The 21,876-nt window shown below is 40.1% G+C and overlaps 1 protein-coding gene across 1 annotated transcript in view; it reads left to right on the top strand.

Moving 5' to 3' along the window:
* Ubr1 (ubiquitin protein ligase E3 component n-recognin 1) overlaps positions 1–21,876 on the top strand; it is a 130,173-nt gene that overhangs the window by 90,450 nt on the left and 17,847 nt on the right. Inside the window, exons 31-38 of the mRNA XM_059261226.1 lie at positions 57–150; positions 1,494–1,643; positions 5,853–5,950; positions 7,547–7,640; positions 11,230–11,378; positions 12,342–12,397; positions 14,362–14,458; positions 20,704–20,771. Coding sequence (XP_059117209.1) covers positions 57–150; positions 1,494–1,643; positions 5,853–5,950; positions 7,547–7,640; positions 11,230–11,378; positions 12,342–12,397; positions 14,362–14,458; positions 20,704–20,771 — 806 coding nt within the window. The remainder of the gene's footprint in view (positions 1–56; positions 151–1,493; positions 1,644–5,852; positions 5,951–7,546; positions 7,641–11,229; positions 11,379–12,341; positions 12,398–14,361; positions 14,459–20,703; positions 20,772–21,876) is intronic.

Raw genomic sequence — 21,876 nt, 5'->3', positions numbered from 1 at the left:
CTTAACACTCTAGAAAACATAAGAACCTACCTCTTAATTGTGTCTTTCTGAACCAGAAACCCTGGACCCTCTTTTCATGGATCCAGACCTTGCACATGGAACTTATACAGGAAGCTGTGGTCATGTAATGCATGCAGTATGCTGGCAGAAGTAAGTTGTCTCTCTGACATGTTCTTGAAAGAGACTAGGAACATTGACATTCACTAGACTTCACAAAAAGGCATGTTTTCTCATGTCTTCTTTCTGTATTTCTTACTGGAATAATTAAAGCAATTTTAATTACTAATCCTTTTTGCATGATACTAATTATGTTTCTATTTATTGTAAGCATTAGAAATTGATGTTTAAGGTTCCCAGCTTAATGTTTTCAGAGGTTAGAAGTATAGTTTGGTAATATAGCATGTACTTGACACGCACAGTGTGCGCCCGGCTCAGTTCCCAGCACTGAAAATGCACTTGCTTCTCACAAATGGATGGTCTTAGCACTGTCTGCTGCTAGTCATGTGAGAGAAGCAATAAGCTTTATGTAAAAAATTACCAAAACTTAGGCCAAGGTGGTGGTGGCACATGCCTATAATACCAGCACCTGGGAGGCAGAGGCAGGTGGATCTCTGTGAGTTCAAGGCCAGCCTGGGCTACAGAGTGAGTTCCAGGAAAGGCGCAAAGCTACACAGAGAAATCCTGTCTCGAAAAAACAGACAAACAAACAAAAAATTTTACCAAAACTTAGGCCAAGGTGGTGGTGGCACATGCCTCTAATACCAGCACCTGGGAGGCAGAGGCAGGTGAATCTATGTGAGTTTTCAGGCCAGCCTGGTCTACAGAGCAAGTTCCAGGACAGCCAGGGCTGTTACACAGAGAAACCCTGTCTCAAAAAAAAAAAAAAAGAAAAAAAAAAAAAGCCAAAACACTAAAAAGTATCTTTGCAGCTGCGTGGTGGTGGCATATGCCTTTAATCCCAGCACCAGGGAGACAGAGGCAGTGGACCTCTGAGTTCAAAGCCAGCCTAGTCTACAGAGCCAGTTCCAGGACAGCCAGAGATATACAGAGAAGTTCTGTATTGAAAACAAACAAACAAAAATAAGAAGTATCTTTACAATATGACAAATTCTAGTTTTATCTTGAGAAAAGATAAAAATTTCAAAATGTAATTTCTGATAGTTTTTTTGTATAGTTTACTCATTTGCCATCAGATTAAAAGCATAATTTTCCATTGAAAGCCCTTAGTGCTGTAGATGACCATTGGGAGTCTCTGGCTATGTCCACTTGCTGTTAAGGAAGGGGACAAGTTAAGATCATATTTGTATCTGCTGTAATGTATTTTCCACTTTATCCATACCCAAAATGGAATTTGTTTTTTCTAGAATTATAATATGTGTTTTTGCATATAAGTTCTAAAGATACTCATTAAGTCCAAAATTCTAGCCCTTTTTTTTAGAGTAGATCAAAGCCACGTGAGTTGTTGTAAGTGGACCTCCGTCTTGACTTTGCAGGTATTTTGAAGCTGTACAGCTAAGCTCTCAGCAGCGCATTCATGTTGACCTGTTTGACTTGGAGAGTGGAGAGTACCTGTGCCCGCTCTGCAAGTCTCTGTGCAACACGGTCATCCCCATCATTCCTGTGCAGCCGCAGAAGATCAACAGGTGCGTTTGTTTTAACCTTGGTTCAGGTACTTGCTTTCAAGCTATCCTTAACTTTTAACTTGCTTTTTTGCCAGATTATTGGCTTCCTTTTTCTTACAGGAATTAATATGATTCTTAGTCCATCGCTTGCATTGTGCTTTCAACTGAGATTAAAAGCCCAGTTTTGGTGTCGATGAGAACTCGGATGTCCATTTACTTAAGGCAGTGTGTTATGCACTTGTCTTCCACCCACTGTTAAAGCAGTAAAACCCCAAAGATACAAGTCCTCTTGGAGAGCTGTACAGAAAGTTAATGATAAAAATAAATAAAAGCGTTCATTACATTGATCATATCTTTGAATAATGTGTGAACATTTAAAATTTAAAATTGTGTGTATTCTGGCAATCTATTAATGTAATTTAACAGGCATCACTAATTTTTAATAATTTTTAGAACATTTCATTATATACTTCCATATTCTTACTATTGTACTGATGATAACAAAATTGTTATCTTAGCCAGGTGTGGTGGTACACACCTTTAATGCCAGTACTTAGGATACTGAGGCAAGAAGATCTCTGAGTTTGACGCCACCCTAGTCTGTGTAGCAGGTTACAGGCTAACAAAGGCTAGATAGTGAGACCCTGTCTAAGAACAAACAAGTTATTCTTAAATTATTTAAAAATGAGTAAATTTGTAGTGATAGTTCTGTTCCTCAAATGAAAATGGTTTTACTAATTTGAAAACGTGCCTTTGGCTAGAGATATTATCATTCAGCATTACATACCTCCCTCGCATGTGTGGTGCACCACAGAACAACAGCATGAGTTGATTATGCCCTCCACAACAAAGGTATATGAAAGGGGTGTTTTTAGCAAGCAGAGTCAAGAAGTGGTCGCTTTACCTCTACTATTCTATGTCATTGGAAAACCCAGTTTGGAATTTCTCTTATTCATCATATTTGGACATGTAATGTCACCTCATGGGAATAAGTGTCAGAAAGATTTGCCTTTCATTTATTGAATAATTGATAAGCTCTAGACATTGTACCATGCACTTGCCATGTGTTCTTATTTAATTCATTCAGTAGTCTACTGAAATTGGCAATAATATTTCCATTTAAACATAAAGAATTGGATAGAGACTGAGTGGTTTTTGCTTGTTCCAAGAGAGATTTCAGGATTTGAACCCAGACCTCACTTCCCACTTTTGACAACGGACAGAGGTATTTGTGTGGTTTCAGTTTTTTTGAAACAAGGCTTTACTGTGCAGCCTAGGCTATCTTGAGCTCATGACTCTCTTGCCTCAGTTTTCTGAGCGCTGAGATTACAGGCCAATGCCACCATGCCCAGCCACTTCCAACTTCTTGTTAGCTTACACAAGCTTTTTATACAGGGTAATTCCCCCAAATGAAGATATCTAATTGCTCTCTAAAATTTTAAAGGAATGCTCAGCAACTGACTTCTTTAACTTTCTTAACTAAGCTACATTTACACACACACACACACACACACACATATATAAATATATAAAATTTGTTTTTATGGTGGGAGGGAGTATGTACATGTGCATATGTGAGTGAATTTCCCTTCAATGACCACAAGGTGTCATATCCCTTGGAGCTGGTGGGTGTTAACAGGCAGTTGTGAACTATGGGTACAAGAACTACACTCAGGTCTTCTGCAAGAGCCGTATGTGCTCTTAACTGTTGAGCCATCTCTCCAGCCCCCAAACTAACATTTTGATATAAAACATTATACAATAAATTTATCAAAAACTGTAAAACTGGCCTGGGGAGATGCTTCAGTTGGTTAAAATGCTATCTGTACAAGTAGAAGGATGTGAGTTCAAATCTTTAGAACTCATGTAAGAGCTAGTCTCGTTAGCACTGGTCTGTCAGCCCAGCCTCCTATGTGGGGGTGGGAGGGCGGGATAGGAGAAACTCTGGAAGTCTGTGGGCCAGCTAGCCCAGTGTGTGCACCAGTGAACAACAAAGAGATTATCCCAAACAAGTTAGTAGCAAGGACCAATAGTGAAGGTTATGTTCTGATGTCTACACATGTACTGTGGCATGCACACACCCGCACTTACACACATGAATACTTACACATACACTCACATCGTGTACATATAAGTTTTTTCTAAAACTCAGGTTAGGTTTTGTGTGTGTGTGTGTGTTTGCTTGTTTGTTTGTTTGTTTGTTTTTTAAGTCATGGCCAGTCATAATACACTTTCACTTAAGAACCAAAGAGATTTCTTAGGTCAAATTTATAGTAGGTATTCAAATTTGGCACAGTTCATTTTATATTTTACTTCCTTCAAGACTGCCCTTCCAGGGACTGGAGAGATGGCTTAGTGGTTAAGAGCAGTGGCTGTTCTTCCAGAGGTCCTGAGTTAATTCCCAGCAACCACATGGTGGCTCCCAACCATCTGTAATGAGATCTGGCATCCTCTTCTGGCATGCAGGCAGAAAGAACACTGTATATATAATAAATAAATCTTTAAAAAAAAAAAGAAGAACAAGACTGTCCTTTCAGAGGCTGGAGAGATTAAGGCTCATTGATTAAGAGCACTGGCCAGGGGGCTGAAGAGATGGCTAAGTGATTAAGAGCACTGACTGCTCTTCCAGAGGACCCAGGTTAAATTCCCAGCACCCACATGGCAGCTAACAACTGTCTCTAACTCCAAGATCTGACACCTTCACACAAACATGCATGCAGGCAAAACACCAAACAAATAAACAAACAAACAAACAAATAAATAAATAATTATGGCCGGGTCCTGTGTTTGATTCCCAGTATCCATGTGATGGATCACAACCAGCTATAACTAGTCCCTGGGGGATCCAATACCCTCTTCTGCTGTGCAGATGTACATGTAGACAAAACACCCATATACCTAAATAAGTAAATCTTAAAAAAATAAAAAGACTGTCCTTTCAGTGAATTATTATTTTATAGTCTTATTTTATGGAGCATACATTCCATGAAGGAGAAGCTTATAATCTAGTATGAGTTGCTGAGCTATGAGAAATACCAAGGAAATCCTAGAGTCTGGCCAGTGCCTGACACTATACATAGAATTTTCAGAAAGCTGGTCTCTGAGACCCAAGTGAGGAATAAACAGTTGTTTTTCTCCAAAGGAAAATAGGTTTAGAATGTGTCACATCAAGAGCACAGGCCCCTAATGGGTTGAGAATTTAGCTCAGTGGTAAGGCCCTGAGTTTGGTCCTCAGGGGAAAAAATAAGACAAAAATTTGTCAGTGGTGGTGGTACACACATTTAATCCCAACGCTCAGGAAGCAGAGACAAGTGGATCTCTGAGTTGGAGGTCAGCCTGTTCTACATACTGAGTTCCAGGACAGTCAGGACTACACAGAGGAAACCCTGTCTTGAAAAATCAAACCAAAACTAACCAAACAAAAAAACCCTAATTAATTAAATAAAAAAAGTAAAAGGGAAAAAACTATTAAGAGGCCATTGAAATGGTTCATGTGAGGGACGGTAGGACTTTCAGGAGGGTAGTGGGTAGAGGTAGAAAGAAGTGACCAACTTGGGATATGTCAGAACCTAAAACCTGTAGATTGTGTGTGGAGAAATCAGGTTGTCAATAACATCACCTAGTAGTTGATGAGTAACCACAGTGGTATTTTCCATTTACTGGTATTTTATTACTTCTCAGTCATAGATGTATGGTAATGTCTTAGTCATAGTACCAACTACATTTTTTTAGTCACATTTCCATGACCTACAATGTTAATGATCTGAAGGAACTTGATTTTTTTTTTTTAAGATTTATTTATGTATACAGAGCTCTGCCTGCACACCAGAAGAGGGCATCAGATCTCATTACAGATGGTTGTGAGCCATCTGTAATATGGTTGCTGGGAACTGAACTCAGGACCTCTGGAAGAGCAAGCAGTGCTCTTAATCTCTGAGCCATGTCTCTAGCCCAAAACTTGATGTTTTAATTTTACTTAAATTATTTTTGTTTGAGGTGAGGTCTCACTATGTATCTCTTGCTGGCCTGGAACTCACTATGTAGACCAGGCTAGATTCGAACTCATAGAAATCTGCCTGCCTCTGCCTTTCAAATGCTAGGATTAAAGGTCATGTTACCATGCCCCACAGAATTCGATCCATTTATTCAATAAAAGACTCCACAAGTTTAGCCCTGCAGATTGACTTTGTACCAACTGAACTGACCATTTCTAAATGTTATTTTTTGTAGTGAGAATGCAGAGGCTCTTTCTCAACTTTTGACCTTGGCCCGGTGGATACAGACAGTTCTTGCCAGAATATCAGGTTATAATATGAAGCATGCTAAAGGTTTGTTGAAATCTATCTGTACTAGATGGGTGAAAATTGTTTCTAAATGTTTAATTTTTTTTAGATTTAATTTTATATTTATAAGTGTTTTGCCTACGTGTATGTATGTCTGTGCACTACTTGTGAATCTGGTCAGAACCTAGAAGAGGACATTGATATCAGGAACTGAAATTACAGACAATTGTGAGCTGGGTCCTCGGGAAGAGCAACTAGTGCTCTTAACCACTGAGCCATCTCTACAACCCCTTAAACTTTAATTTTTGTAAACAAGTAATTATTGTGCCAAAATATGGTTTGAAAGTACAGATTTGTTGAATATCAGGAAATAGAAATTTTTTGAGTCCAAGACTTTTGGCTATCAATTTACTGAGTTTAATCATTTTTTTGTATGGGAGAGAGACTATTATGTAATATTCTGCCTTAATATTAATAACACAAATATATTAACGCTGTTACCTTATGTACATATTTTCTACAACTGAGTGACAAGTGTTGTTATAGAGATATGCTTAGAAAAATAAAATTAGAAGATCACTTAAGATGTTTGGTGAAGAGGGGTTAGGAAGATGACTCTGAGTAAGTGCCTGCTGTGAGATCTGCATTTGGATCCACAGCCCAGGTCTGTAGGGGATGAGTGTGTGGGTCCTAGGAGGCTGAGAGATCGTCTCTAAAAATAATGTGGAAAGCGGTAGAGGCAGGTGCTATATGTTCTCCTCTGACCTCCTCACGCACACACATGGGCTCATGAGCCTGTATATACACATGTACACGCATACATACCCCACCATGTGCACACAGCATTTAGTGAAGAAATGTCTTTATTTGGTTATAAATCAATAAATGAAGGCAAAGTCCAGTTTATATTGTTTGGTTTTGTGGGTTCAAGAAAGGTTCCTGCAATCTTGTCCAGGCTGCACTGCAACTCCTGTGTTTAAGCAGTTCTCCTGCCTCATCCTCTTCAAGGATAAGACTATACACAGGCACCATCACATCCTGCTTTAAAATTTTATTTGAGGACCTTTCTTGGTGGCCAGAGAGAACCAAGTCCCCTGAGTTGTCCTCTGGACTGCACATGTGGTACCACATGTGTGACATGCATGCACATGAACAGAAACACACTCACACATATACTGTACACTAAATATAAATGCAGTTTGGGTTCTTTGAAACAGGGTTTCTCTGTGTAACCTTGGCTGTTCTCAAACTAGCTCTCTCTGTGGACCAAGCAGGTCTCAAACTCCATGATCTGCCTACAAATGCAGTTTTTAAAATTAAAAAAAAAATGAAATAAGGAAAGCTACCAATATGGCAAAATACTCATTACCTGTTAGGTAAAAAAGCAAAATGCAGAGAGCAGCACTGTATGGTGCCTTTAAAGCAAACAAATAAACAAAAAAACCAACAAACAAAAAAACAAACATACGTGTGACATTTATATGTAGAAAGAACATCACCTCAATGTTATGTAGGTAGAGAAATTAAGGGCAATTATTTACTGCTTACTAACATTTCTAAAGGAATCGTGTATGGCTTAAACAGCTAGATAACTGTTAGACTAAACTTAGTCTTTATTTCTTTTTCCACTTGATTTTTAAGGAGAACCTCAAGCAGTTCCTGTCCTGTTTCATCAAGGAATGGGAGATTCAACTTTTGAGTTTCATTCCATCCTGAGTTTTGGAGTTCAATCCTCGTAAGTATCTAAAGAGTTTGTGAAGTGGGATGTAATGGTACACACTCAGGAGGCAGAGGCAGGTGGATCTCTGTGAATGTGAGGCCAGCCTGATGTGCGTAGTGAGTTCCAGGCCAGGCAGAGGTGAGGTACACAGTGAGACCCTACCTCAAAAAGAAAAAGTTTATAAAAATTAAAATTGGAACTAACCTTCCTTTTTTCTTCTTCTTTATTTGTAAAACTGTTTCTTTGTCCATTTTTTTCTCCCTGAAGTTTTATATATTTTAGTAAAATTGGATGGTTTGAGTTTTTTTAGGAAAATTTTCTTGCTTTGTGTGTGTAAATGAGTGTGTATGGTTTGGTTGGAGGGCAGTAGTGAGGTCAGTTCTCCTAGACTGCAGGCTCCACAGCAAACACATTTCTCCTCGAGCCATCTGAAGTGACGTGGAAGACGATGTCCCCTGTCTCTAGGCAATCATTTTTGAAAAAAAAAAAAAAACAAAAAAACAAAAAAAAAACAAAAACCCAGAGCTGCTTTTTTTTTGTTTGTTTGTTTGTTTTTTTTTGGTTTTTCGAGACAGGGTTTCTCTGTGTAGCTTTGCGCCTCTCCTGGAACTCACTTGGTAGCCCAGGCTGGCCTCGAACTCACAGAGATCCGCCTGGCTCTGCCTCCCGAGTGCTGGGATTAAAGGCATGCGCCACCACCGCCCGGCTGAGGGTCAGAATTTTAAGACTTCACTTAATGTCATATTTAATTTGCCTTGTGACTTTCTGAAAAAAAAAATTTATGTCACTCTACCCTCAATTTGTTTTCCATGTATAATTGAAAGTGTCCTCCTAATCTACTTCAAAGAAATACTTTGAAAAATATATAATGTCCCAAATGAGGTGTTATTTTATGCATATGACTACCACATACTTTTTCTGCTTATAATCCTTTTTCATATTTACTGTCTATATTCTACTCAAATACTTGTTAAAAATGAAAATTTAGGGGCTGGAGAAATGGCTCATAGGATAAGAGCACTGATTGTGCTTCCAGAGGTCCCGAGTTCAATTCCCAGCAACCATATGGTGGCTCACAACCATTTATAATGAGATCTGGTGCCCTCTTCTGGCGCATAGGCATATATGCAGACAGAACACTGTGTACATAATAAATCAATCAATCGGGGCTGGAGAGATGGCTCAGAGGTTAAGAGCACTGACTGCTCTTCCAGAGGTCCTGAGTTCAATTCCCAGCAACCACATGGTGGCTCACAACCATCTGTAACGAGATCTGGTGCCCTCTTCTGACCTGCAGTCATACATGCTATAAACCTAATAAATAAATAAAATCTTTAAAAAAAAAAAATGAGTTTGGTCCTCAGCTCCAAAAAGAAAAAAAAAAAATGAGAATTTAGAAAACCATAAATTACCAGGTGGTGGCGGCACATGCCTTTTCCCCAGCACTCAGAGGCAGAGGAAGGCAGATCTCTGTGAGTTTGAGGCCAGCCTGGTCTTCAAAGTGAGTTCTAGGACAACCAGAGAAACACTGTCTCAAAAAGAAAATAAAATCATAAGTTATCACTCTAAGTGCTGGGTATTACCTGCTATGCATATCCACAGCATGAATGTGTACACATACATTATCAATGCAGAAATACTTTTTTTTTTTTTTTTTTTTTTTTGGTTTTTCGAGACAGGGTTTCTCTGGGTAGCTTTGGTGCCTTTCCTGGAACTACTCTGTAGACCAGGCTGACCTTGAACTCACAGAGATCCGCCTGCCTCTGCCTCCCGAGTGCTAGGATTAAAGGCATAGGCTACACTGCCCGGCCAGAAATACTTTTTATACCTTTTTAGAATACCAAAGCATGTCAGATAAGACCTGCTTCCTCTTATCCAGAGGGCCTGGTCCAGTTCCATGGGGGCTCCTCAGCCATTGGTTCACAGTTCATGTGTTTCCACTAGTTTGGCTAGTTGTCCCTGTGCTTTTTCCAATCATGGTCTCAATATCTCTCGCTCATACAATCCCTCCTCCCTCTCGCCGATTGGGCTCCCAGAGCTCCACCTGGGGCTCGGCCATGGATCTTTGCATCTGCTTCCATCAGACACTGGATGAGAGTTCTATCATGACAGCCAGAGTGTTTGGCCATCCGATCACCAGAGCAGGTCAGCTCAGGCACTTGGTGCATGGGCTGGCTTTTTGGAGCCTGGGGCCTATGCTGGGACACTTTGCTCAGCCTTGGTGTAGGGAGGAGGGGACTGGACCTGCCTCCGTTGAGTCTACTAGGCTGGGCTGAATCCCCAGGGAAGACCTTGCCTTGGAGGAGGTGGGAATGGGGGGTGGATTGGGGGGGAGGGCTGAGGAGTGGGAGGAGGGAGGACGGGGGAATCCGTGACTGATATGTGAAATTAAGTTAATTATAAAATAAAATACATATATATAAAAAGACCTGCTTCCTCAGAACTTTATTCTTTCTCTTCAGTCTGCCCCGGAGTATGGGCCTGGACCCTTCTAGTGGTACTCATTTGCTGAGCTCTTGCTGTACAGTTATGTGGTCCGTTGCCATTTTGTAAGAGACTTTTCTACCTTTAGAAAGTATGGTTTGGCTTTCCCTATTTTTTCTTACTGAATAAATCTACAGAAGCTTTAATCTGTTAATTTGACAAAGAACACTTTACTTATTTTGATGTTTAATTTGATAGTCAACTAAATTGGATTAAGAAACACCTATAACATTAATGAGACAGACTTTTGGGTCTGTCTGTGGGTTTTTTTTTTAAGATTTATTTTTATTTTATGTGTATGAGTGTTTGTCTTCATGTATGACTGTCTATCACTTGTGTGCCTGGTGCCTGTGGAGGCCAGAAGAAGGCATTAGATCCCCTGGCCTGGAGTTATAGAGCGTTGTTAGCCTCCGTGTGGGTACTGGAATTCAAATTTGGATCCTCTGGTAGAACAGCCAGTGCCCTTAACCTCTGAGCCATCGCTGTCACCTCAGAGAGGGCTTTTCTTGAGAGGATTAATTGAGGAGGGAGACTACAGTGAATGTGGACATTAGTACCCATGGCTGGGTGATGACTGAACATCAAAGGAAAAAGGAGAAAGCTAGCCACACGTTGGCATCTCCCTTTCTGTGTCCTGGTTCACCCATGTGTGAACAGGCAGCTTCACACTCCTGCTGCCCAAGCCATAAGTTGCTTCTTCTAGCATGCCTTCCCACCACCATGAACTGTCTCTCCTGACACTGGGAGCGAAATAAGTCCTTCCTTCCTTAAGGTGCTTTTTTTTTTTTTTTTTTCTTTTTTTTCTTTTTTCCTTGAGACAGGGTTTCTCTGTGTAGCTTTGGAACCTGTCCTGGAACTCACTGTGTAGACCAGGCTGGCCTCGAACTCACAGAGATCCGCCTGCCTCTGCCTCCCAAGTGCTGGGATTAAAGGTGTGCGCCACCACCGCCCGGCTTTTATGTTGCTTTTTGTCAGATATTGGTTACATGAGTGACCAAAGTAACTAATGCACATACCGTCAAAAGGAATTCATTGTTTCTGTTGTTTCAGATTTAATGAGGTTTCTCAGGAAGCAGCCTTTCTTTTCTAAAATACTGTATAAATTTCTTTTTATTTTTAGGGTGAAATATTCTAATAGTATCAAGGAAATGGTCATTCTCTTTGCCACAACCATTTACAGAATTGGACTGAAAGTGCCTCCTGATGAACTAGATCCACGAGTTCCAATGATGACCTGGAGCACATGTGCTTTCACTATCCAGGCAATTGGTAAAGCCTATTTTAAAAAGTAAATTAAAAAATGGTTTGGAGGTGTCAGTAAAACAAAATTTACGTCAGTTGACCAAGACACATTTTGTTCTGCTGATGATGACTTGGAAGAGGTTGCTGTATTTGAGGACTGGTAGTAAGTATATCAGTGTATTAGTGTGGCCTGAGAACTTTTAATCTATTTATCTTTTCACTTACTGGAGTAGCCCCATGTGAGTGATGCATTAAGCTCTCTAGTCCACCAGTGGTGGATGTACCAACACTAGATCAAGAACAGATGCCAATGGAAGGAATCAACTAGGACTTCACAGAAATGTTATTTTATACTTTGAGAGAAGAAGAAAACAGGGCCAGAGTCACAAACCAACAGTTACTGGAATAGGAAGTGTGAGGTAGTGGGAAGAAGCACATATCAAAACGAGGTCTGAGTAGTAACTTGTCAAATGCTTTGCCACATTGAAAGTTTCCCAGGGAGAGGCAGAGGAGGTGAGCACTGAGGTCTGTAAGTGAGCGTGGCATTGTATAGAATGTAGGATGTCTCTTTCACATCATTTCTCTTCAATAGTTTCTGGGTCACATTTTTTGGGGTTTTGTTTTACTTTTTTTTACATTCTGACCACAGTTTCCCCTCCCTCCTCTCCTCCCATTCCCTCCCCGCATTGGTCACAGTTTTTAATGAAGTCTAGTACATTTTCATCGCTAAATTCCTTCTGTATCAATACACACTATGTCATAATTGGGCTTAAGTAACATGCATGCACTTTTTCTCCGAAACTTTCTTGCTTCAGTCTCAGGATAGATTTAGGAGTCACTCACAAACCCTTTAGACTTAAATCATGAGTGTAGGGTAATGCACTGATGTGTACTTACTCAGGTTGAAGCTACATAGTGAAACCCTGTCTTAAAAACAAACCCACAAACAAAACATATAACTTTGGATTTGTTATGTTTTTCTTTTTTAAGAGAACCTATTGGGAGATGAAGGGAAACCTCTATTTGGAGCACTTCAAAATAGGCAGGTATGTATATTCCAATAGATTTCAATAGTGTCTGGGGTACTGTTTCAGAATGAGGGTTCTGTAGCTTATTTATCACTGATACACAGGCAATCCCTCTTCTGTAAAGAACAGCAGAGCTAGGGTGTGGGGCATGCTACACTTTCGGGAAACATGGTGGTCAGTGCTACATGCTTTACAGATTATCTCAATCTCATAGTTAAATGTAATTCACATAGATTGCAGGTGAATTGCCTGCTTTTCTGCCCTAAAACCAGACACATCCTGTTTTTCCCATCACTGGTGCTTCACCGTCATCTACCATCAAATAGTAATGGGTTCTGCTCTAGACAGATAATCATACTGAGTTAAAGACCAGACACCCCGGGCAGCGTAGATGTCTCAGTGGGTAAAGACACTTGCCACCTAGCCTGACAAACCGAATTTGATCCCAGAGTAGACATGGTGGAAGAAGATAGCAAATTCACCCTAGTTGTCTCTGACCTCTGCAGGACCTTAGCAGAGATTGGAGGGGACTGCTTACTGGCTTGTTCCTCATGGCTTGCCCAGTTTGCTTTCTTACAGCACCCAGGACCACCTGCCTACTGGGAATCATCAATCAAGAAAATGTCCCACACACTTGCCTACAGGTCAATCTGATGGGGACATTTTCTCAATTTAGGTTTCCTCTTCCCAAATGACCCTAGCTTGTGCCAAGTTGATCAAAATAACCTGCACATGGGCATGCAAGTGCATACACACATACACATACACACACACACGTACACCTCAAAAAAATGGCAACTCTGAGGTCTGTGAAATGCTCAGTGGTTAAATGCTCTTGCCACTAAGCTTGGTGATCTGATTTCAGTCTCTGGGACACACCTGGAAGAAGAGAACCTACTCCTGCAAGTTATCCTCTGACCTCCACAAATGTTTGTGCAGACATACAAAATAAATAAATAATATTTTTTAAAATAAAAAGAACAGGCAGCCCTGGTAACTAGTAAGTATTCAAGCACACATGAAACCCTTGATGAAACTTTCATCACCAAAAATAATAACAACACAATAATAATAATAATAATAATAATAATAATAATTCTCACCTTCATGTTCTTCATGCCAATATCTCTGAAGAACCATGAAATGCTGTGTCGTTGGCTTTTTGTTTCTTAAAGTGCTCAATAGCGCTGTGAAAGCAAGAGGGACCCCTGCAGACCCTCCCTAGACTGCTGCCCCCTAGGCACTGCCCTCCCTCCGGGCCCCCAACAGGTGGCACTACAAACTTGCAGTCCACAGTACACTTGCCTGTAGGTCCCATCCTCCCCTAGAAAGCAGAGGCTTTTCAGTTGTTCCGTGTTTTCTTACCGTCATTTTAGAATTTCTGGAAATACAGTTTGCGCAGAATAATTAAGCCCCGTGTTTAAAAAACTGAGTCTGGAAAACAGAACAAAACTGAGAACTGAAATGATCCGACTACTAACATTTCTTTTTTTTGTTTGTTTGTTTTTTTGGTTTTTCGAGACAAGGTTTCTCTGTGTAGCTTTGCGCCTTTCCTGGAACTCACTCTGTAGACCAGGCTGGCCTCGAACTCACAAAGATCTGCTTGCCTTTGCCTCCGAGTGCCGGGATTAAAGGCGTGCGCCACCACTGCCCGGCTAACATTTCTTTTTAATGGAAAATTCAAAGTGTAGTGAGATCATAAAACGTTTTTATGTACTAAGAATATTGTAGCCAGGCATGGTGGTGCCCACCTGTAACTCCAGTTCTTGGGAGTCATAGACAGAAAGATCTCTGAGTTCAAGGCCAGCCAGGAATACATAGAAAGAGACCCTGTCTCAGAAAAAAAAAAAGAAAGAGTATTGTAGATAGTTGATTAAGTTATAAAGCATCAGTGTATAGTAGCCTGGGATTGGTTATTTATGGTCCTGACCTAACGCTGTCATCTTCCCTTACCGTTTGATTTTACCTCTCTCACAATCTAGCATAATGGGCTGAAAGCTTTAATGCAGTTTGCAGTTGCACAGAGGATTACCTGTCCTCAGGTCCTGATACAGAAACATCTGGTTCGGCTCCTATCAGGTAGGGACTTCTCTTAGTTATTACATTAGCATTTACATGTACTTTCTTCTGCATTCATGGCAGTTTATTAATTAGGAAATGACGTACTGTACTGATGTTGAATACTCACTGATGAAATCCACCTGCCACAGCAGGCTTGTCCAAATGAGTGGATGCACAACCACCCTGTAATGACTGCAGTGTTACTTTAAAATGTATACTTTTGGAGCTGGCCATGGTGGCACACGCCTTTAAATCCAGCACTTGGGAGGCAGAGGCAGATGGATCTCTGTGAGTACAAGGTCAGCCTGGTCTACAATGTGAGTTCCAGATGTTACTGGAACAACTGAAAACTGAAATGATCCTGACTAACATTTCTTTTTAATGAAAAAAAAATCAAAGTGTAGTGAGATCATAAAACATTTTTTATGTACTAGGAATATTGTAGCCAGGCATGGTGGTGCCCACCTTTAACTCCAGTACTTGGAAGGCATAGACAGAAAGATCTCTGAGTTCAAGGCCAGCCAGGAATACATAGAAAGAGACCCTGTCTCAAAAAAAAAAAAAAAAAAAAAAGTACTGCTGTAAATAGTTGATAAAGTTATAATGCATCAGTGTATAGTAGGCTGGGATTATTTCGGTTATACTTATTTCATCTTCTTGGTAATATTAATATATAGTGGCCCTGTTTGTCTCCTCTGTTTGGTTATGGTGTGCAGCCTGCTTTATTAGACGTAAGAGTTGCTAGGCCAGCTTGTTTATGGCTTCCATTAATATATTAGCTCCATCCTTTGGCTTGCTTTTTTTTAATGTCTTTCCTATTTATGTGAGTTTCTTGGAGACAATAGATAATTGGACTTCAGGTTTATAAACTAGTCAGTTTATTTGTCTTTTACTTGGCTAATGGAGACCTTTCTACTAAAGGTCATTTTGAGAGGGATTTTGATGAAATTTTGAGAAAGAATCATATTTTCCATAATTTTCTTAGTTAATGTTCTGGTTGACTGAATTATTGATACTTCTCTCCCCATCCCCTGTTAGTATTTGGGGTTTGTTGATTTCCTGTGTTGGCTCTCCTTGATTCCCTCGGCTCTTGGCTTATTTTCCTCCTACAGAGTGTATTGTTCCCTGTGTTCTTTTGGATGAAACAGTCTTTCCTCTTTTCATATATATAGTATTCCTTTAGCAATTTTCTGCAATACTAGCTCAGTTGTCATGAATTGTTTAAATTTGTCTTGAAATGATATTATTTTTCCATCAATTTAAAGAGATGTCTCTGCTGAGAATAGCAATGTTTGGTTTACAGTTAATTAGTTACCTCCAAGGTTTGAAACACATCATTCCTTTCTTTCCTGGATCTTAGGTATGCAGATAAAAAATGTAATATTATTCTGATGTTTTTTCTTGAATACCTGGTCCTCTGCCTCTGATTTCCTAGTGCTGGGATTACAGATGTGGGTTACCATGTCTGACTTATTGCTTTGAATTTTTAACTATATGTACATGTATGTGCACACGTGTGTGTCCGTATATGTGCTTGTGCTTGTAAGGGGTGGGGTACGTGTGCACAGAAGTGTGGAGGCTAGAGGATAGCTCTAGGTGTGTTCTTCCTCAGGCTCTGTTTTGCCTTTTCTTCCCCCCCCCCCCAAGTCCAAGTCTCCTGGTGGCTGGAGCTGGCCACATAGACGAGGCTGGCTGCCCAGCAAGTCCCAGTGACCCCCTTGTCTCCACCTTCTCAGCACTGGGGAAGCAAATACATTCCTACCCCACCTGGCTTTGGGGTATGGATTCTGGGGCTCAAACTGCTTTATGGCAAGTACTTTGTTAGACTGAGCCAGCTCCCAAGGCCCCCAAATGCAGAGTCTTCCATTTTTTAGGTAATTGGGAATGCTTGAAAAATTTTGGGTAATGGTGTCCTTATAATTTCAGATATAAGGGATCCAATGCTCTTTTCTGACCTCAGCGGGTACAGACATAAATGTGCGCATACACACAGATGCATACATACACTTAGGTAAATAAATAATCACCATCTTTGAGAAAATCATTGTCTTCATTTGCAGTGAGAAAAACGGCAAACTGTAAACTGTAAACCAGTAAGAGGCAAGAACTAAGGATGTAACTCACTGGTAGATGTTTGTCCAGCATGCATAAGAACTGAGCTTGATCCCCAACACCTCGGAAGAGGGAGGAGGGTATGAGCTATCAATAAAATGAAGAATATGCATGCTAAAGTGAACTGTCGCTCTAGAGGAATTCAGCTTTATTTTTGAGACAGGGTCTCACTATGTAGCTTTGGCTTGCCTGGCACTCAAACTTACTGTCATCTTGTGTCACAGCCTCACAAGGACTGAGATTACAAGCTTGTGCTACCACCACCCACTTGTCAAAGAAATTTAAAAATAGGTATTTATAGTAATGGGCGGGGGTGGTGGTTTAGAACTGCCTGTAAGAAAAATGTAATAATAGAGTATCCCAGTCACTGAAAGGAACAAATTCCAGGGCAGAGATTAGGAAATTATTTAAATGTCCTGACAGTAAAGCAGTTTGTAATCCAGAAAAGACAATAAGATGGTTATTTGCTGACTGAGTTAACAGAAATGTTGCTGAAAATTTTTAATACAAAGAAATGAGACCTAAAAATAGCACCTGGCTCGTCAAGGACACTGAGTCTGTTAGTGGTAAAACCCTGTGATCATTTTAGTTTAAGATAGAGAATAGTAATAGCAGTAGTTATTGTGTGCATGCCTAGGATAAGGCCTTTAAAGGACGATGTTGATGAACACCTCAGCATTCTGTAAATACTATAGACTTAGAGAAGTTAGGTTGCTTCCCTGTGACAAATAACCAGTACTGGAACCTATTTCATTCTTGTATCCAAAAATCATGATCTTAATACTTGTGCTATTTACTTAGAATATTGGAGTTGAGGTTAAGAAATTAACACAGTCTGAAAAGAGTCTTCTCACCCTTAGTTTTGTAAGTAATAGTTGTGTTGGGGCCGGAAAGATGGCTCAGTGGTTGATAATGCTAGTTCTGCTATCATGAAGAGTGGAGTTGACATCCCAGAACCCAAGTGACAAGCCAGGCACCCCACAAATGCCCATAGCCCAGCTCTGGGGGAGGGATGGGATAGAAGTGGAGACAAGAGGATCGCTGGGGTTTGCTGGTTTCCAGGTGAACCTAGAAAATGTTAGCCCCCGGTTGAGGGAGACTCTACCTCAAAGGTATAGGCAGGCATTGATAGAAGAAGCCCAACACCCTTTTCTGGTTTCTGCCTTTGCACACAGGTGCACACACATATACACACATACACGCACGTGTGTGTGTACACACACACTCACACACACACTTGAAATAAATTTAAGATTTTTAAGTAGTAGCTGTACTGGGTCTGTAGTGGTGGTTCAGTCAGTAAAATACTTGCCAAGCAAATATGAGGACCTGAGTTGTATCTCTAACACCTACATGAAAACTAGGCATGGTGGTATGCACTTTTTTTTTTTTTTTTGGTTTTTCGAGACAGGGTTTCTCTGTGTAGTTTTGCGCCTTTCCTGGAACTTGCTTTGGAGACCAGGCTGGCCTCGAACTCACAGAGATCTGCCTGGCTCTGCCTCCCGAGTGCTGGGATTAAAGGCGTGCGCCACCACCGCCCGGCGGTATGCACTTTTAATACCATCAAGGCAGACACAGGTGGATCCAAGGTGCTGGCTGGCTGGCAAGCCTACCCTAACTGGGGAGCCATAGGTTCAGATGAGACATCCTATTTCAAAAAACAAAGTAGACAGCACCTTAGGGCACCCAAGGTGACCTGGCCTTCCTATTACTCTGCACACACACCTACACACATACACAGAAGTAATAACTATATTGATATGCAACATGTCATCTTGTTTTTATATATATAGAACTATTTCTAGCAAGGCATGATGGCTCATACCTGTAATCCCAACACTCAAGAGGTTAAAGCAGGAATATTTTTAGTTCCCAGGCCAGCCTAAGCTGCATAGCAAGACCAGTTCAACAAAAGAAGAAGAAATGAAAATCTTGTTGTCTTGACTTTTTGATCTAATTTCCTTGCCATTCTTTTTCTTTCTAGTGGATTTATTAGTTTTCATTAGAGCTGATCAAATCGAAAAGATAATACTTTGGAGTATGTGTCAATAAACACATTTAAAGATAGCTTTGGATGGCACCAAAATGTGCCATTGTTACACAAAGAAAGGAAATTCAGCAGTTCCCCTGGATTAATTTAACCAAAAGCAAGTCCAAGTTTGAATTCTTCACTTCTTTCCCTGTGCGTTCCATTTATCTATATTTTATGGTTTCTGACTTATCTGTCTATACCTACCTGATGTCTGTCTCTCTTTCTGTGTGTCTTGTTCCTAATAAAGTGCTTTGTTCTGTATTTGTAGAGCAGGACAGAAAACATTGCATGGGGAAAGGAATAAGGGATACTTTACATCTTTAACAGCATTTTATAAGGGATATTTACCCCAACTGATTCCAAATGACCCCAAAGCACTCAGTACTACAAACATTGTGTTATTAAGCAATATCCATATGCTATTTCCAACATATATGGTAGATATTTGTTATATAAGGTCACTGTTTGCTGTTTTCAAATGATTACCATAACACACATATTTACACACTTGTATTGCTCTCTGGGTCAGGGGCATGGAAGTTACATAATGCATTAGTTTTGGTTGTAAAAGATGAAAATTGGGAAAATCCAAGGCACTTAAGGTTGGTTGTTACATTGTTCTCTTAAAGGCAGGTTAAATAAACAGACAAGGTATTAAGCCAAGTCCTAAGTGAATCCAACGTATAGCATCAACTCTGTTGTGAGGTCCAGCTGAAGTTCCAGTATCTTTTGAGTGTAAGAGATATTCAAAAAAAAAAAAGAGAGAGAGAGATTTTCATAAAAATGTATCACATTCATATTGTCTATACTTCCTTCCAACCAACAGTCCGTATTATCTGTTATCTAATTCTGTACAGGAAGGTTTTGTTTCCTTTTTTTCTTTTTTGTTAACGGATTTTGCTTTTTTTTTTAATCTTTCTTATTTATTTATTTGTTGGTTTTAATGTACATTGGTGTTTTGCCTGCTCGTATGTCTGTGTAGGGTGTCAGATTCCCTGGAACTGGAGGTACAGGTAGTTGTGAACTACCATGTGGTTGCTGGGAATTGAACCCGAGTCCTCTGGAGGAACAGCCAGTGATCTTAATCACCGAGCCATCTCTCCAGCCCCCAGGAAGGTTGTCTGTGTCCTTGTTTCCTTTGCAAGCTCTCCCTGCTCACCATCCCAAATCTGTTCACATACTATATATCACAGAACATTTAACAGTGTTCAGTTGGTGGACCAGTGATACAATGTTTTTATAAAAACTGTTCTTCTGGGGTAGGTCAGGAGCACAGCTCTGGCATAGCATGCATAAGGCACTGGCTTCAATCACAGGCACACAAGCCAAGTCTTAGTCATTTAACATTTCAGAATTGGGAGGCTGGTATAGACGGTAGTTTTCCTGTGTCCCACCTGGTCCTGCAGCCACTTGGTCCCAAGTAAACACACAGAGGCTTATATTAAATACAAACTGTATGGCCTATGGCTCAGGCTTCTTGATAGCTAGCTCTTTTATCTTAAATGAACCCATTTCTATTCATCTATGTTGCCACATGGCCATGGCGTTACCGGTCTGCTGGCATTTTGTTGCTCCTTGAGCGTCGTTTCCCCTTCCCGCCTGTTTCTTTCCTGTATCTCTGCTTGGATTTCCCACATGCCTCTAAGCTGCCTTACCATAGGCCAAACAGCTTATTTATTAACCAGTGGGAACAACATATATTCACAGTGTACAGAAAGACATCCCACAGCAGGCTAGGGCTGTTAGGGAGTGAATCTGGGCCTTACATGTGATGAGCATGCACTGTTGTATCCAGCAAATATTTCTTGAGCAATCTCTATTTCAGTTTTCCTTCTAAATCTTATTTTATTTATTAGCTTGTTTATTAAAGGTGTGTGCTGCCACCACCCTGCTTCCTCCTAAATCATATCTTTCAACTCTTAATCTGTATACAAGACTTTCTGATAGTCTTTGATTCTGTTCGGTTTCCTTTTTATTATGACAGCCATATCTTAAAAGTGTGCTATACTAGTTTCTTTGTTCTTTAACCCCATTGTATTTTCATTTAATGCTTCTAATCTGCATTTTATTCAAGTACATTGCTGCCTTACTGACTGAATTACATTTACTTTCATTTTAGTTGTTCTTCCTAACCTGCAATCAGAAGATACACCATGCCTTCTATCTGTAGATCTATTTCATGTCTTGGTAAGTGTTCAGTAAAATGATTTTGAAGTCATCAAGTTTATAATTTCATGTTTTTTCTTATTTAAATTCATGCTTTCTGTTCACAATAATAAAATTTTGATGTTCAAGCTGTTTTTAGTCTTATCCTTTCTTTTTAGAAATACTTGCTGATTTCACCAAGACATCAAAATTATTTTTTAAAATGAAAGCACATTTCTTTTTTAATTTGTAATTGGTTTTATAGTTTGTTATATTTGTTAATATATGTACAAATAAACTCTTTCTAATTCTGTTATGGCTCATTGCCATTCTTTTTTTCCAGCTTGTTTATATCATATGCAATGTATTACCCTGTAAGCTATAAATTAAATATAATCATTAGCTATTTAGTGATAGAGACTGGTTCTAAGTACATGTAGGCTTCCTTAAAACATCCATGGACAGGTAGCAACTCTTGTGAGTTTTATGCAGAATTTTCCTATCCTTGCAATCTGGCCCAGTGAAGAAAATAGTGGTAAGGTTGAAAAACTGGATTGTGTGGGTATTGGGTTAACCAATCCCCATCCTCCATTCGTACTTCATAATCTAAGCCTGTATTCAGTAGCTGTCCCTCAGACTCTCTTTTGGGATCCCCTGGGGAGTCTTAAAAAGAGTCCTATCAGCCAGGCAGTGGTGGTGCACACCTTTAATTCCAGCACTTGGGAGGCAGAGCTAGGCGGATCTCTGAGTTCAAGGCCAGCTTGGTCTACATAGGGAGATCCAGGACAGGCCCCAAAGCTAGACAGAGAAACCCTGACTCAAAAAACAAAACAAAACAAAACAAAAAAAAGAATCCTAACAATTGGACCTTGCCTCAGAGTCTGATTTTGTTGGGTTGGGATGAAGCCTGTATGTCAGTGTTTTTTAAGAGCATCCAAGTGTTTGTAACAAGGAATCTTCAGAACCACAAGGAGAGAACAACTATCTAGGCCTACAATAAGTAGACTCAGCAAAAGGATAACCGGTTTGGTGGTGGTCTTTGCCTGCCATTAATGGTACATCGTAATTATAGTCTTAGATATTCTGTTAAATATAACAAGGAAAAATTTGATGGTTATTACAAAAGCCCTGCATCATTTGGTACCCT

The sequence above is a fragment of the Peromyscus eremicus genome, chromosome 4 (assembly GCF_949786415.1).
Source record: "Peromyscus eremicus chromosome 4, PerEre_H2_v1, whole genome shotgun sequence".
Taxonomy (NCBI): Eukaryota; Metazoa; Chordata; class Mammalia; order Rodentia; family Cricetidae; genus Peromyscus; species Peromyscus eremicus.
This window is presented reverse-complemented; position numbering and strand designations above follow the sequence as displayed.